This window comes from Lonchura striata, chromosome 16 (genome assembly GCF_046129695.1).
Source record: "Lonchura striata isolate bLonStr1 chromosome 16, bLonStr1.mat, whole genome shotgun sequence".
NCBI classification, from domain to species: Eukaryota; Metazoa; Chordata; class Aves; order Passeriformes; family Estrildidae; genus Lonchura; species Lonchura striata.
Window position 1 is genome coordinate 17,143,204 of NC_134618.1, and position 16,902 is coordinate 17,160,105.

General features: G+C 54.8%; 1 protein-coding gene across 1 annotated transcript; it reads right to left on the reverse strand.

The window, feature by feature from the left end:
* Window positions 1-5,688: 5,688 nt before the first annotated feature.
* SCNN1G (sodium channel epithelial 1 subunit gamma) lies at window positions 5,689-16,847 on the reverse strand. The gene is made up of 13 exons (XM_021543847.2): window positions 16,738-16,847; window positions 16,244-16,568; window positions 15,163-15,457; window positions 14,537-14,730; window positions 14,045-14,148; window positions 13,327-13,490; window positions 10,469-10,567; window positions 9,180-9,297; window positions 8,574-8,652; window positions 8,438-8,495; window positions 8,036-8,097; window positions 7,765-7,840; window positions 5,689-7,371 (listed from the first exon to the last, which is right to left on the reverse strand). The coding sequence occupies exons 1-13, from the start codon at window positions 16,766-16,768 to the stop codon at window positions 6,985-6,987; spliced, it is 1,992 nt and encodes a 663-aa protein (XP_021399522.1). The 5' UTR covers window positions 16,769-16,847; the 3' UTR covers window positions 5,689-6,984.
* Between the last annotated feature and the right edge of the window lie 55 nt (window positions 16,848-16,902).

Genomic DNA, 16,902 nt, shown 5'->3' on the forward strand with positions numbered 1-16,902 from the left:
GCCTCCTGCTGAAAATACAGCTGAAACACCACAGGAAGCTCCCCTGCATCCCAGGCATTGTTTTCCCAGCAGTGTGTTGTGCTGGCATGATGCACTGCTGACAGCAGCTAAATACAGCTGGGACACCAGATCCACGGGGAAAATCAGCCCTGAAAGTGAATCCATCTGCCCAAGCCACCACATTTCAAAAATATCCCTGCACGGGGAGGCTGACCCTGCTCCTGCCCCTGCTCCTGCTCCTGCCCCTGTCCCTGTCCCTGTCCCTGTCCCTGTCCCTGCCCCTGCCCCTGCTCCTGCTCCTGTCCCTGTCCCTGTCCCTGTCCCTGTCCCTGTCCCTGCCCCTGTCCCTGTCCCTGCTCCTGCTTCTGTCCCTGCTCCTGCTCCTGTCCCTGTCCCTGCCCCTGTCCCTGTCCCTGCCCCTGCTCCTGCTTCTGTCCCTGCTCCTGTTCCTGTCCCTGTCCCTGCCCCTGCTCCTGTCCCTGTCCCTGTCCCTGCCCCTGTCCCTGTCCCTGTCCCTGCCCCTGCTCCTGCTTCTGTCCCTGCTCCTGCTCCTGTCCCTGTCCCTGTCCCTGCCCCTGCTCCTGCTCCTGTCCCTGTCCCTGTCCCTGTCCCTGTCCCTCTCCCTCTCCCTCTCCCTCTCCCTCTCCCTCTCCCTGTCCCTCTCCCTCTCCCTCTCCCTCTCCCTCTCCCTCTCCCTCTCCCTCTCCCTCTCCCTGCCCCTCTCCCTGTTCCTGTCCCTGTCCCTCTGTCCCTGCCCCTCTCCCTGCCTCTGCCCAGGGAGCCGGGCATCCGGCACCGGCTCACCCAGAGGTGATTGCCCTTGCCCGGTTCATGGTGTGCACTTCCAGAGACACGCTGTCACTAAGTGAGATGGAGTCATTTAGTTGTGACCAGTAAAACCCCATGAAGTGACAGTGAGCATCTCACAACCACCCTGTGCCGGAGCTGTGTCAAACCTGTTAACTGGCCTGTGTTTGCGTTACAAAGATCAGGCAGTAAAACCCAGACTGGTTTTGTTTTACAAGCCCAGGAGGGAGGGAAGGGGCCCCGCGGCTCCTGCTGGCCTGGCACAGCTCGGTGGCCGGTGGCCGTGGTGGCCGCAGTGAGGGTTTGCTCCGTGCCAGGGCTGTGGCACTGCCGCCTCTGCCTCTGCCAGCCAAGCTGCGGCTGCAGGAGGGAGGCATGGGGCAAACTCCTCTGGGGCCCAGCTTCCTCAGCCCCGGCACGGTGACCTGGGCACCGAGTTCCCGTTCACCTGCCGGTGACGCTGGGCAGGTTCAGGGCAGCACTGTAGGATTTGTCACTGGGGGGTTTCCCCTGACCAGCTCTGGAACTCATTGTGACAGAGAATTAATTGCACTCATCTGCCTTTTCCGCTGTACAAGTTTACTGGGAAAAAATATCCCTCCTGCTGTGACTCCAGCATCTTGGGATGTGGCAGCTCAGGTGCAGCCCGGTGCTCTGGATGCCCCCAGGCTGGGAGTGCCAGGTGACTCCAGTAGGATGCAGCAATGTAAATGTGCCCTGGGCTGGTGCTTTATGGTCCCCTCCCATGTCCTGGGGCAAATGTGAACTATTTTGTGACTGATGACATTTTATAACAAGACTAGAGCTGATTTATAACGAGACCAGGAGTGATTACCCCTGTGTACCCAGGGGAACAGGTTGTACCTTTCAGGATTCATTATGTAAACTTGGGTGAGAAGGTCTTAAAACCCAGAAGGAGGCAGTGGAGTGAGAGGCGTTGTGACAACAGGGTGATTCACCCGGCTGGAGCCGGCTGCCACCTCCGCCGTGTCCTGGGTGATCACATCCCGCCAGGCCGGCGCTGGGCTCTGCTGCAGGTGAATAAATACAGAAAACACATGTTTTTAATCCCTAGAAACACATTTGGACAAAGCACACGAGTGGAAGAGAGAGATGTGGCCCCGTATCCCACACCCCACACCTGGTGCTGGATGGGGCCTGGCTGGCTCAGCTGCTCGGGGCTTGGCAGGTTGGGGTTGGGTTTTTGCCACTCGTCCCAACAGTGTCCCCTTGTGTACTCTATACCTCACAGCTTTGGGGACGCTGCTGAGGGCAAGGCTGCTGGGGTGGCAGTGCCACCATGGCCCTGGGGGGCTGGCGGGCCTGGCAGCCACATACCCAGCCGTGAGGGGCTCAGGTCCCGACAGGGTACAGCTCCCAGCCAGCTCCTGCTGCAGGCAAACCGGGGGAGAAGTGTAGGACTGGGAGGGACCAGGCAGTGCAGGAGTGTTACAGGAAAGTGCCGAGGCCTGGGTGAAGATTGCAGAGGACAGAGAGGCAGGAACACTCTGTCCACAGCCCTGGGGCCAGGTGTGTTTCCTGCTGACGCCCCCGGCTGTGTTACAGGCAGGCCAGGGAGCAGGCATGGCTGCAGGTCAGCATCCCGGGCCCAGGCTGCCCGCGGGGCCGGCAGGGAGGCCACAGGGACCAGGACAGGACTGGAGAGCCCCTGCCTCCACCAGCACCACCCAGGGCCTTCACCGCCCAGCCACGTGCCAGGACCAGGTCACCTTCAGTCCACAGTGTCCTGGAGAGGGGTGACCAGCCGGGTGGGACATCACCCTGGAGAGGGGTGACCAGCCGGGTGGGACGGGTGCGGGCCGTGCCAGCGCTGCCCACAGCTGGAGGGGCACAGCAGGGTCAGTGCAGTCCTCGATGGCAGTGCCAAGCTGGGCAGCGGTTTCTGTTCCCCCTCCCGCCTTGGGCACTGCTCGCTCAGTCTCGTTGCAGGGTGAGCCGTGCCGTGTGTGCCAGGGCGTGTGGGCAGCTGGCCCCGCACGTCCCGGCCCGTCCTGCTGGCAGGGAGATGCCGGCATCGGGATTAGCGTGGGGCCGTGCCGCGGCATGTCACTGTGGGGGAACTGCTGCACCCCTGGGTCACACTGACTCACCCGGCCTCGGCTGGGGCTGCTCCAGCTGCTGGAGAATGCTCCCAAGGTGCCAGCACAGCCCGGGCTGGTGGGGATGGCTCGGGCAGTGCCCGGGGTGGGGAGCTGCTCCGGGGCTGGGGCTGGGGGCTTGAGCCCCCTGCCCTGGAGGTGAGGGGGCAGAACAGAGCCATCCACACTGCCCAGCCGTGTTTGGCCTCCCCAGAGCTGGGCTTGAGCTCAAGGGGCTCAGAGCCTCGATGGATTTTCCATTTCCATAGGCATGTGCTGGAGATACCTTTCCCCAGCCCAGCCCCATTTACATTAATGAGGCATTTAACTCCCAAACCTGTTTGTGGGCCATCGGATGTCACCCAGATGTCACCTCTCGGAACGGACTTGGGCAGTTTTTAACCCTGTCGGTGCTGCCCGGCTACATCTGCTGGGAGCGGCTCTGGGCAGCTGCCCCTTGCCTCCACTCCAAGGGAGGCTGGGGTCACCCCTCGGGCTGACACCCCCACACGGGCAGGCTCCTGCCGGCCAGGAAATCTCTGCGCAGCTGCATTTTCCTCCTCCTCAGCCAGCATCCCCCCACAGCTCCTCCATCACCCGTGGCTCTGTCCCCCTGGCCCCGCGGGAGCTGTGGAGGGGCAGAGCAGAGCGAGGTTCTCCTGCCGTGCCTCCTCTCCTCGAAGGGCCGGTCCCGGTGCCCGCAGCCTTTCGTGAGTCACCGGCACCTGCTGCCGCAGGTTTCTTTCAACACCTCTCACAGCCTGTCCCTTGCCAAGGCAGTGCCAACGCTGCCTGCACCTTGGCTGTGTTTTCGGGCACCGCAGCTGCTCCCGCAGTCTGTGGCACTGTGGCACTGTGGCTCTGGGGCTCTGTGGCCATTGCCACCCCTGCCCAGAGCTGGGCACTGTGGCTGCAGCTGTATCCCAGGGATGGGAGGCAAGCGGGGGCTGCTGTGAGCGAGGGGTGCCTCCTCTGGAGCCCAAGCAGGGCTGGCCAGGCTCCCAGCGCTGCCAGGGCTCTCCTGGGAGCAGTGTCCCCATGGCAAGGGACCAGGCTTCCCACCTGAGCCCGGAGCCAGTGCAGTGGAACAGGGGAGGGTGCTGAGCCCTGGATTTTACAGCCCGCTGTTCCCATAAACTCTGAGCTGAGTTTCTCAGACACTTTGGGTTGCTGATGTTTAGCGTGTGCCAGTCCTGATTCGCAGACTGTCCCCAGTGGCTTTCTGTGTTTGAGGTGACTCAGGAGTTCAGCACAGTTCAGTGGTTAACTCATGATGAAGTAAGCCATTTCTGCAGCTCCATGGCTCTCTGCCTTCTGAGGGTTACTCATAGATGGAGAAAACATGTTGCACCTGCCCCAAGAGTAACTGCAAACAGCACCTGCAGAACACCTGTGCTTTTCCAAAGAATTTAAAGCAAGTGTTCTCCCAAAAAAAAGCACATATCCTGGATTTTCAGTGGGAGAGCCCTGACATTTCTGCTGCTGGACCACTATAGGTTAGCAGTCTTGTTCTCCCTCAGAGGATATTCCCCTTTTTGGAACTGCAGTTCTTGGTATAAAGTCTGACCAGTCCTACACCTGCTTTTGTGCAGGGTTGGCACCACTGTTATATTTCCAAAGTTTTGTTTTGCTCTGAGGAGGCTTTAGAAACACAAACCTCTGACCCATCCTAATTTGTGCCAGCTGCCAGTGCCTTCCCTAGAGCTGGTTGGGAGATTTCCTCCTGTCAGGGGGCTGATTGCATGATTAGCACTCGCTGATTTAACCCAGCTCTGAGGGCTGCTGGGGGTGGGCAGAGGTGCTTAAGCAGCCTGATGGGGAGAAGAAATCCCCCTGAGGAGCGGCTCAGCAGTGGGGAGGAAACAGCATCAAACTGAGCTTGGGCAGCCTCTCCTTAGCGCTGCCTGCAGCAGATGTGAGCAAACCCTGTGGAGAGCTGTGGTCTCTTAGGTGCTGCTGCACACGCAGGTACAGATGTGGAATGGATGAACTGTGGTATGGCCCACTCTGTGTGTTTGCTTGCTTTTCCCAGGGGATGAGCCCCCCAGTGCAGGCCCTGCTCCTGACACCGGGGCAGCTGGCTCCTCTGTGTTGGAAGGCAGGTCCTGAGCCAGGCGTAACAGGGCCAAACCAGCTCCTGTGCCAGCATCACCAAGCTGGCAGGGAAGGAGTTTGGGGCCAGGTGTTCCTTAGCTCTGGACTTTGCTGCTCCTCCTGTCCCTGCAGGAGGGGGGACAGCTCGTGCCTGTAGCACCCAGGGGACGTGGGGCTCTCTGGGCTGCTCTATTCTGCTCCAGATCTGTTCTGCCACCACTGCCCATGGGCCAGAATTGTCGTGGTCAGTTGGTATTTGGTGCTGTTAGAGGTGATGGGGATGAGCCGTGGCTCGCCCAGAGCACCTCTCCCAGCGGACCAGGGGCTGAAGCAGATCTGCTTCCCACTTCTCCTGTGGCCTCCAAGGGACTGCTCAGGTGTGGATCTGTCTGGGGACACCTGAAGTTCCAGTGGTTTTGGTCTCTTGCTAGTTAATGTTGCTTTGTGAAAGGCCTTTTCACTGATTCTGCCTGCACCCCATGTTCCTCCTGCCTGCTCCTGAGCTGGATCCCACAGAACCCCCCTGCACCATCTCTGCTGAGAGACCTGGGGTACCTGGCTGAGAGGCTTGGCCCTGCTGAGAACCTACAACCCCAGGGCAGGCAGAGACAAGTCCCTCAGCTCTCAGGATGCCTTCAGGGAACTAACTCATACAGTAGTGATTTAAAAACAAAAAAGGGCAAAGCAGTTACTCAAAAATATATCTTTATTTTTTCAGTTTATCAAGTATTTAAATAATTCAGTTAAAATAGGTTTTATTGCACATTAAACAACCTTTCTGGCTTCTCACTGTCCTCCATAAAATAAGGTCATAGAGAAAGGAGAGATTTCCACTCAGACACCCCTCACATGCTCTGCATGGCTCTGGCCCTACAGACCCTAGTGTGGGGTGGCTCTGCTCCTCACCCCCACAGGGAGCTGAGGGCAGCAGAGTGGGCTGTGGCAGGAGGGAGCTGGCTGCAGGCTGGGGGTGTGGGGAAGGCGCTGCCCCAGCTTCCCCAGGAAGCTGCACAGGCAGCAGCCCCTGGGGGAGCAGCACAGGAGGTAAAACGTGGGTGCTGACCCTGCCCTGTGGTCAGGAGTGCGTGGGGGCAGGTGGATGAGGTACAGGTGGGGCGAAACTTCCTCCAGGCATTGCCAGCTCCAGGGCAGGCAAGGGGGAGCTGGGTGGCTGCAGGAGGAAGTCCTTGCCTGGGGTTGAGCAGGAAAAGAGCAGCCAGCTAACTCCCTGTGAGGCTTCTGGGAAGTAATTTAATGAGCTCCTTGGAAGTTATGTTTAAGAGCTGCCTGAGTGATGTGGAATGGAACAAGCTTGCAGAGGATGCACTTCATTACTGTGCTCCAAATTGGATTTCGTGCCCTTTCAGATGATTCTTTGGGGATGACTCGGGCTTTCCTACCCCAGCTGTGTAGTAACTTGCTCTACAAGCCCATTTCTGGTTGTCCTGGCTTTTCATCTCACAAGAAAGAGCTCCTCAGGCCACCAGTGGAATTAGGTTTCTAATGAAAATTCAAGTGAGAGCTTTCCTTTTATGCTCTTTTGTGCTTTACTCAATCCCCTGTCATGCCCTTCCTACAAATGCCATCCTGGATTCCTGACAGCCTGGGGTTTTTCCCACAAGTCCAGCCACACAGCAGAGAGCAATTAGTGTTAATGCTCAATGTGGCATCAATCTGCTGCTGTGGAGCAATTCCTGCCCACATGCAATGGGGTGTGTGCAGCTGGTGGCTAATGCGTGCCTTTGCCTGGTGAGACATCCCTGCTTAGGACCACATCCTGCTCCAGCCATCTCCTGCCGTCATTAACTTGAGGACTGATGTTGCTTGAAGCTCCGAACGTCTCTGAGCCCTCGGCTTTCGTGTCTGAGCTTTGCTCGGGGCAGCTTCGACTGCCAGTTCAATCCCTGAGAGAGGGTCTGAGCCGACAGCCCTTCAGTGCTTGTCTGGATGACCCGTGGGTGCAGCACCCACCTCGGGGCCGGCGTCAGTGCCGGCCGAGCTCCAGCGTGTCGGGCAGCTGCTCTGTGAAGGCCGTCTCCAGGCGCAAAGTGCTGTAGTTGGGGGGGGGAGTCCTGGGCAGGGGGCTGTCCTGGGGCAGCGGCAGGCGCAGGGCGGTGGTGAAGGTGGGCAGGTCCTCGTCCACGCACGCGGGGTTGTCGTGGCCCTGCCTCTCCTCGTCGCCGGCCTGTGCCTGGCCCGCGCCGCCCCGCCGGCGCCCGCTCCACCACTTCTTCGCCCTCTGCCACTGGTGCCGCGTGACGATGGACAGCGAGTCGATGAAGAACACCTCCACGATCTCGATGACGCAGACCACGGAGCAGCTCATCCACAGCCCCAGCTGGCCCCCGAAGTTGGACAGGAGAATGACGAGCTGGAAGAGCAGAGAGCGCAAGGTTAGGGTCTGCAGTGGGCACGTGTCCACGGTGCCATCGCAGCAGGCAGGGAGAAGGAGCCGGGGCACCCAGGGCTTGCTCAGCACTCCCAAATGGGCCCGTCGCTGCTGGTGTTCTCTTTGGCTCAGCTTCAGAAGGAGCTTGGAGCCGAGCTTGCTGTGCAGCCCCTGCACAGGGCTCGGGGCTGGACAGGCAGAGACGAGGCCGGAGATAAGGGCTGGAAAGGGCAGGACCAGCCCAGAGGTGCATATCTGAGATCAGCTTCCTGCCCCTGCCCTATGGGATCGCTCCCCTGGGCAGGTGAAAGCTTCCAGCCTGCGTGGGAGGAAGCGCTGCGTCTCCTGGGAGCAGGGACCAGTGTGCTCACTCACTGTGTTGGCAGGATTCTCCGAAATGAATCTCTCATTCAGGTCCTTGTAAAACACCATGAGGTTGGCAAGGTCTGTCCTGGGGAAGAAGGAGGCAGGCAGAGGGTTTAGTAAAACAATAACATGAAACATACTGAAAAACTATGCAAATAACCAGTTGGACCAGTAGGGCTGGGCTGCTCCAAGGGAGCTTTTTCCCCAATTGCCATCATTAGGGCTGCCAAGATCGTATCAGAGCTGGAGGTGCAAGGCAGGAACACACAGGGGGACTTACTTGTTCAGCTTCTTGTTGAGTTTTTGCCCTTTGTCCCAAGAGAGAACTCGGAGCATCCAGTCCTGGAGAACAGACAGAAAATGCTGCTCTAGCTGCAGGTTGTTGTGCAGAGACCCTTGGGAAGGGACTCATGCTCCACACCTCCTTGGGCTAGTATGGGTACCAGAACTGAGTGTGTGACAGGCCAGCTGAGCCCAAGGGGATCTCCAAGATAAATCTCAGTTTAATGCTGAACTCCTGGAGGGGAAGCCCTGAACTGGAAACTACAAACTGGTCTCTGGGAGTAGTATCACTGAATGCTACTGACTGCCCCAGGGCCTCCTGCTTTTGTGCTGAGCCTCTGGGGTTACTCAATGCCTTGTGCCAGGCTGCTGTTCTGGTGGAGTGCAACTGGGGACTGACCTCTGACACGACGGATGGCCACTGAGCAATGCTGGTGGTGAGTGCCCACTCCTTGAAGCTGCAGAGAGAGGCAGGATGTCACTTGTGAGCTCCAGCTCCCACGCACACTTTACCTCTGGCTGTGGCAAGGACTTACCTGCAGGCGTCTTTGCAGATCTGCTGGCAGCCCAGCTGCTCCTTCACAAACTTTTCATGCAGTCTGTAGTAGCAGTACACTGCAGGGGAGGAGCAGGATGTGTGTGAGAAGCCAGAAAGAAAACCTGCTACCTGGGTTGGAGTGGGACATCTGGGGCATAGGTGGCCTTTGTGGCCATCGCCTATATGGTGAGGATAAAAAGATTTACCCTATAAATATTGCAAAAGACTCTTGAGAAGTGGCTGTCACTTGATATAGGCATGAAAACTGCCACACCTGGTCAAGCCTCCACTCGACTGCTCTGTGGTGGGCACAGGTGACAAGCCATCAGGGGAAGTTTCACAAACCAGTCAGTGTGAGCAAGGGAGGCACTTCTGGCTCTGGGTGTTGGGGCTTAAGTGAGTTAAGGCAGATTTGCCTCATCCCAGCACAGTGGGTGTGCAGCAGCTGTGACGGGGACACTGGGGGTACAGGGGACAGGGGGATGTGTGACGGGGACACTGGGTGTGCAGGGGACAGGGGGATGTGTGACAAGTACACTGGGGGTGCAGGGGACAGGACTGGCAGCTGAGGCATGTGCAGTGCCAGGGGTGTTCCAATACTAACTCCAGTTTGGGTTCTTCTTGTAGTTGCAGTACTCGGCCCCAGCGGGTAAGGGCTGTGCGTACTGGGCACAGCCACACGAGTCCACCATGGCCTTCTGGAAGCAGGAGTGCAGGCAGATCTGGGGAGAAAAAACAGAGCTGGGGGCTAAAGGCAGCTCCAGGCTCCTGTGCACCTAAAAACATCCTGCATATGACAACAGTGGTGGGATGGGAACCCTGTTTCCCTGGGCCTTCAGGCTCTGCTGTGAGTGAATACAAACACAGTGTATGGTGGAGGGTTGAGGCTCTAGTGTAAAAAAAACAGAATATTATCTTCTCAGAAGATTACATATATGGGGGTTCTGTGAATGTCCCCACTTCCCCTATAGCCACCAAAAGCTTCAGTGTTGCAGTTGCCCCTTACAGAGTCAAGGAGAGGTTTTAGGACTACAATGGCACATGGCCCATGAATCACTAACTAGGTGTGGGAAGTGACTCACAGCAGCAAACGTTCACAGCTTCCACCAAACCCTGCTGGTGCCTACTAAGAGAGGTGAAGCTGGGAGGATTAACAGGGCAGCAGAGCTGCGGCTTGTGCTGAAACACTGGGACATGCAGGAACAGAACTTTTCTCTTAAATCCCAGTCAAGCCTTTTGGTCCTAGTCCCAGCCCTCCTGAGCACTGAGTTTCGGTGAAGTACTGTTATTAAAAACCAAAGATAATGTCTAGGTGATCCCACTTGGCACTACACCACAGCAAATTTCATATTCTCCATAAAACAAAAATTCAGCCTGGACCTGGGCTTTGCAGCAGGCAGCAGCTAATGTAAGTACAATTCTTCAAGTGGAGAGTGCCAGAACAACTGACACTCTCCAAGAGGACCCAATTACAGAAACCATGCAAAATTAGTGGAAACTTACTCTGTAAACAAACATCCTGCTATCTGGATACTGATTAGATGGTTTCTGTTATTCTTGGAGTCCTAAAGGTCACAATTTCTGGCTTCAAGGGTTACTAAGCTGCAACCTTTACTTGGCCAATATTTTCCAGTCTCACATTGCTTGAAAATTGCCTAATGAGCTCATGTTCTCTCTTTATCTAACAGGGTGCCTGAGGGAACTTCAAACAGCAACCACTCAGGAATAAAAGTTGGATTTTAAGAAGTGCCGTTGCATTTTACATCAGTGGTAAAAGCAGCAACCCTGTGCTCAGACTGTTCCCAGTCTCAGGTCCTGAACCACAGGCTGTTATGAAGTTTTTCATGCAGGTAGTTTTCAAGCAGCTGATAAACCCAAATGTAATGGCTTTACCTGGAGTGAGTAGCTCTTGTTATAGAGATTTTCCACAGGTATATCAGCTCCTGTCTCTGTGCAGTCACTGTAGGGTTTGCTCAGCTTGCGAGACTGAGTCTGAGAAACAGAAAGGGAAACACTTGTGGTTTTGGAGTTCACAGAGAAACCAAAGGATTCCGTGACTCTTTATCCCAACTCTGAAACTGTAAGTGATAAGGCAGCTTTGAATAGAATGTTTACCTTTTGCTACCTACAGTGATTTGTCGATCCCTTGTCAAAACAAGGGGTTTTTTGTTTCTAATATCCGTTTCCCAAAAAAACCCTGCTCTGGTGGGATTCTCTGCCATCTTCCTGGAAACCTTCTGCAGGAATGCAAGGTGGTATAATCATGGCAATATAAAGCATTGTAATCCATACGCAGAGTAATCCATATGCATGTTCTCTCCCAGTCTTAGAGGCTGTGTGTCCTTTACTCTGGATGTTTGTGTTCTGAGGGACTGAAGTTGTTGCGGGTCTTGGGTTATTTTCTGTGAGGATCCCCACCTGCCTGCGCTGCTGTTGCACTGGCTGCTCCTGTGCTGTGGGTAAACAGCACTCCTGGCTCCACTAGTGCTCAACAGCACTTCTCTCAATCCACTCTAAATCAAATGTTTGTGTCTCCCTCAAACCTTTTTCCAGGTGCTGCTTTGACCCTTCCTCTCAAATGCTAATGACTATTCCTGTTCCACAATCTCTGCCCAGGGCAAGGTGCTCTGACATGCCAATTCTGTGCCTGCAAGCTCTGTGAAACCAGGGCCGGGAGGCCTCAAATTCCCGAATGGGATTCCAGCTCCATGGCCCACTTCCTGCAGACTGCCTTACCTCCCTCAGCCCCTGCTATCTTTCTGCAGTAATTATCCACTTTACAATAGAGTGGCCTGAAACCACAAGAAACATCCATTTAAGAATGGGGTCTTTCTCTACAGAGTTTAAAATTAGAATAAAAAATTCTGTACAAAGGATCAATCTAGCAGGAACCTGAGAAAGACACATAACCCCTCAGGCACTGAATGCAGCTCCTGAAGCCACACCTGATAGGAGCATACTTCACCACTTTGACTACAGCAAGAGAAGGCTCTGGGCCAGTATGGTGCAAGACAACACTTTTAGAGATGCAAAGCTCTAAAATCTCCAAATCTCTCTTTGGAGAGTAAGATGGGATTTCAGTACTAGAGATGCATTACTTCTGAAACCTGACTGAAACCAGCTTTTAAATTCCACATCCAGTGTAGTGCCAAGACACTACCTCAGTCTGCTCCTGGGGCTTCCAAGAGATGATCGATCCTTTATACAGAATTATTTTGTTGTGGCTTATGCTCCTACAAAACTTACTTGTTCCTTCAGGTATGAAATAATTTCCAAACTAAATACTTAACTAAAGCATTTTAACTCTGACCAATCAATGCCTTGTTTGCATGCCAAACATCTTGGAATATTTTGCAGGTGAGGGGCAGTCGTAGCACCCAGCAGAAAGCCATGAGCAATAACCAGACACTGATGCTGTGCTCAGAGCCCAGCAAGCAGCACCGTGTGGGACACAGCTGCTGTGTCCTCCTTTGTGACCTTGCACGTGGGGACAAGCATTGATCTGGCACCTCGGTGCTGCAGCGCTGTCCTGACCACCCCTGCCACTCAGCAGCTTTCTGGAGCTGTCTTTTCCCAGCAGGACAGTGACCCCAGCTTTTGTTCTGAGACCAGAAATTGTATCTAGCTTCTATTTTGGCTGCCTCATTAGGATGCAATTGGATTCCTTCCTCATGACAAATCTTTTATATACAGACATTAAGATGTGCCCAATCTTGTTTTTTATACTACAGCAAAAGTTCAACCCTATTGTACTGGGAACATATTACATTAAATACCGAGACTCTGCCTTGTGTGACCTCTCTGTTCGGTGTGATGGTGACAAAGAAAAGAATCTTGAAACACTTTGTGTCCTCACACCATCCTGGTTCCCAAACCTCTCAGTCATGATTGACCAAGGAGTTGCCGCCAGTTTTCCAGACAGCTGGAAGACTATTTTGCATTTTGTAAAACAGCAGCCCTCTTTTAATGTCTTTTCTAATGCAGGGCCTATCACTATGCAGCACACCCAGATAAGCTGGATGGCTGATGCTCCACCAGACCACCAAAAAGAAAGGCAGAGCTGAAGTGCTCACTTAACAGCCCATCCAGATGAAAGGGGACCTGGCACAGCTTTCGCTGCTGAGCCGAACCCCCTTGGGCCAAATGCCTCCTCTGAACTACACTAAATGGGGAAAGCAGGAGCTGCAGCTCTCCCTGTCTCTGCTCACAGCTGGCAAAAGCAAAGCTGCTGCCCACGGGGGTGTTTTTACTGCTGGGACAGAGAGAAAACCTGCAAAATGAGGCTTACATTCAGAAAACAGTTCAAGGGGTTGTGTTGCCACCATTCCTAAGGGCCCGATCCCAACGCGGGGACCCACAGCTCCAGCTCTGGCTCCTCGGCCCGGGGACCCTCGTGGGATGAAACTCCCTGCTCACTGCCAAAGCCCAACCAGGCACTTGACAACACATTTCTGTGGTTGTCGATTTTGCTGTGAAAACAAAACCAAAAATCCCCTGGAAAGCCAAGGGGTGGAAGAGAAGGGAGAACAAACAATATCCCAGGCTAGTTTGGTTTAGAAAGACCTGATTTTCCCACGGCCCATTTTTCAGAAAAGTGCTGTCACAAGATTTCCTTCAGGGCACTTCAGCTGCTGAGTGGGAGGTATTTAAATGCCTTCGAGCTGCTGGCTCCCTGAAATCACCCCATCAGTTTCTATTTACAGCTGTACCAAGGCAAAGGTGTGCCCGAAAACGAAATTGTTGCTACTCACAAAATGCATCCCTATGGAGGTGGCTGCTGCAGTCTCAATTTCTGTGCCAATATCTTCAATGAAGGGATACTCATTTTGGTCGTGGATCATGATCTTGGCTCCTGTGGATGTCACCAGGAAGGGGTTGTATTCTGCTTCGTCGATGTAGAGAACAACCTGCAATCCTGAACCACAGAGACAAGGCAGGAACTTACACCAGGAGCTAGAGCCACGTTTTCTGGTCAGGGAGGGCAGCATGATTTGTTTCATGTTATCTGGCCTTAAGTAGAACTTTAACAGCCAAGCACAGCCTCTGTCCAGCCAGACCAAGACACCTGCAGCCAGTAACATCCCTTGGTGGTACTGAGTACAGTAAACAAATAACATCTGCTGAGAGCGTGGCTGGAACTCACTTTAAAAAGTTATATAACTGGGCAGCAGTAATTTCAGCTGGAAAACATTAGTGATGCAATGATATTATCTGTATTCTCGGGCAAGAGTTTGCACTAGTTCAAACAGGCACTTCTCCAATCAGCCTGTACATCTACAGCCAACACATCGCTCACGCTCCAGCAGGATCCAGTTTGCTGAACCACTTGTCAAACAGTTCCTCTGCAAACCACCCTGGAACACCACAGTTGTGCAAAGGGCCCTGGAAGAGCCCAGGTGTGCAAAGGGCCCCGGAACAGCCCAGGTGTGCAAAGGGCCCAGAACAGCCAGGTGTGCAAAGGGGACTGACCGTACTCGCTGCCGCCCGTGGAGGTGCTCAGGATGGTCCCGCTCTCGCCACTGTTGAAGGTGTAGCAGTTGCCGTGGAGGGGGTGATGGAAACGAGTGAAGTGCCTGGAAGAAATCAAATATCATTACACTGTTCCGTGTAGTTCTGTCTGTGAAAGAAACGCAGCATATTTGAACTTTGCTTTTGACAGAGACAGACCGGGGCTGCATGGGGGATTTTTTACTTCTCTTCAAGGAGTTAATTTTGCTGAAAGATGTGGGTCTCTTTCTGAGTAACTTGAAACTACATGGCAGTAGGATCTAGATTAATATTTCAGGAGATGGAAACTCGAAGTTTTAAAGTGGGAATGGGGGTTAATAGCATAGGGGAGGCAGATTCACAGAACTAGCAGTGGCTCCTGCTGGAATTCAGCAAATACCAAATATTCCATTCCTACATATTATGGACTTGGAAATAAGCTATTAAGATGGCAGGAATTTTCTGTGCACTGACCTTTTGTCACAAGATATGCCATCAAAGAAACATGTCAGTAGAAAGTCCTCTGCAGAATAACTCAATTTTTCTTTAGTCTCCAGGGGAATTTGTGCCATGATGTTCATGTAATGCAGCTTGTACCACTCCTGGATGGCGTTAACACCCGAACTGAATGTGTACAGGGCACACTCGCTGCTGTTGTTTGCATCACACTGACAAGCATAGAGGAGAAAAAGCATTTCAGATGGACTGAAACCAGGGATTGTACCAGGAAGGTGTAAATTAAGGACTGTACATCTGATAGTGTTTAACTTCCACAGAAATAACCATGTATGAAGTTACAGTGGGCATCAAAGATCTTTTATGCGGGGCTAAGTGATATGATCAAATATTTCAGGACCTAAAGAAAGGTCACCGATGACACTGACTCTATTTGGGAAGACTTCAGGGAGGCACTTCTCAGGAGGTAACTCTGCAGCAGCCACGGAGGCTTAGGCAGAAGAGCAGACAGGGTGCTCTTCACCACTGTGCACCGCAAAGCCACCTGAGCAGGCAGGCAATAAAACCTGCCGCAGGGACACTGACCCCAGCACAGCCCTTTGCTGCCCCACAGGGAACTCGCTGGCCAGGGCAGTGACACTCACCAGCTGAAAGCCAATGATGTCATTGGAATCGCCCGAGTTCACGATGGACGAGTCCTTGTGAAAGACACTTCCCTCTATTCTCCTCTTCTGCCCACTGTGCAGCTCAGTCGCTGTCCTGGAGAAGTCCTCGACCTTCAGCAGAGGGATCTGTTCGAAGAAGTCGCTCCCTGTGCTGTTCCAGTCCTCCACCGACCGGCGCACCTTGGACTTGCCCTCAGAAAATCCATAGAAAGTTTCCAAAGCTTTTTTTGTCTCTTTGTCCAATTCAGATAAATACTCTTTCATGGCACTGTACCTGCACGGGAGACAACGCGACAGTGACATCCCACCCCAGCTCACTGCCCAGCCGCAGTGCTCTGCCTACTGCACTGTGGATGCCATGGCTTGGGACAGAATTTCCTGTGGAGGTCTCACACCAGGTTCTCACATCAGTGAGGGCAGACACAGCTCTATCCATGGAGAGATCGTGGAGCAAGGACCCCAGGAAGCAGAGCAGACTGAACTATAGAGACAGTTCTCCCAAGACTCTCAAGTTTCTTATGTTAGGAAGTCTGAGGAGCCAGAATATGTGGAAATAAGACTTCATCTGTGAAGCTCATCAAAGAGCTGGATCCCCATGGGGACCAGAGTGGGAATCTGGCAGCAGAACAGAGAGCAATGTAAAGCATGACTTGACAGGAGGAAAAGTATTGCTGATAATTCATGTCAAAATCCCCCATAAGGAAAGAAAGAAGCAAGAGAGGAGTGAGAGAGGTGCCCTTTCCATTTTTTAGGAGATGATGCTGTTTGTAATCCTGGAACTTCAGTCCTGGGAAGAAGGGAATTTGAAGAGAGCCAAAGAGGTGACAGGGACTGTCTGGAGCAGAAAGCAGCATGAAGCAAGGCGAGGTCAGCAGGCAGCAGCGAGGGGTGAGAGTGTAAGCCACATGGCACAGAGGGGGATGTGGCACACCAGGGCACACCACAGGGAAAACCCGCAGGTAGGGAGGGAAAGTGCTGACAAGGAGCACCGGGACGAGCTCGGGAAGGAATGTGGCGCTGTGCAGGGCTGCCATCCTCCCAGCAGCTCCCCAAGCCTTACTTGTACGGGTTGATGTTGCAGATGGTGACGGCGGGGAAGGGCAGCTTCTGGAACTGGACGGTGACGGAGACCGAGGCGCTGTAGTAGTTCATGAGGAGCTCCGCGCACTGCCAGAGGATGAGCCCCACGGCGCTGAGGGTCAGCAGGATCCAGAGCAGGCGGCGCAGGCGGCCGCGGGACACCACGATGCGGCGGCAGCCGTGCGTGTTGGTGTTGAGGCAGTACCAGCGCATCAGCTCGCTCAGCGTGGGCGCCTGCGGGCCGCGCACCGGCAGCGTCCGCTTCAGCCGCGCCGTGATCTTCTTACCGGGAGCCGTGCCGGCCGCTGCGGGCGAACCGGGCGCTGAGCGGGCGGCTGGGGGAGCGCGCACCGCCCGCGGCCCCGGCACACCGCGGCGGCAGCGCCCCGTCCCGTCACCCGCATCCCACCCCTTTCCTGGTGCTTGATCCCCGGAACGGCCGTCCCGGCGGGGATCGCGCTCGCCGCGCCTCACCTCGGCCGGCCTCCGGGCCCGGCGGCGCCATGCTGCTCTCCCCGTCCCGGCAACGCTGCCGATGGGGCGGCGGGCGGCCGCCCCGGTACCTACCCCCGCCACCGCCCCGCCCCGGACCGCCCCGCCCGCCCCCCGCCCGCTCCGCGGCCGCGCAGCGCCGCCCCA

Coding starts and splice junctions, on each gene's coding strand:
- SCNN1G (XM_021543847.2), bottom strand. CDS start 16,768: ATGGCGCCGCCGGGCCCGGAGGCCGGCCGAG. Junction 16,569..16,737: donor GGGCCCGGAGGCCGGCCGAG/GTGAGGCGCGGC, acceptor GTTCGCCCGCAG/CGGCCGGCACGGCTCCCGGT. Junction 15,458..16,243: donor TGCAACATCAACCCGTACAA/GTAAGGCTTGGG, acceptor TCTCCCGTGCAG/GTACAGTGCCATGAAAGAGT.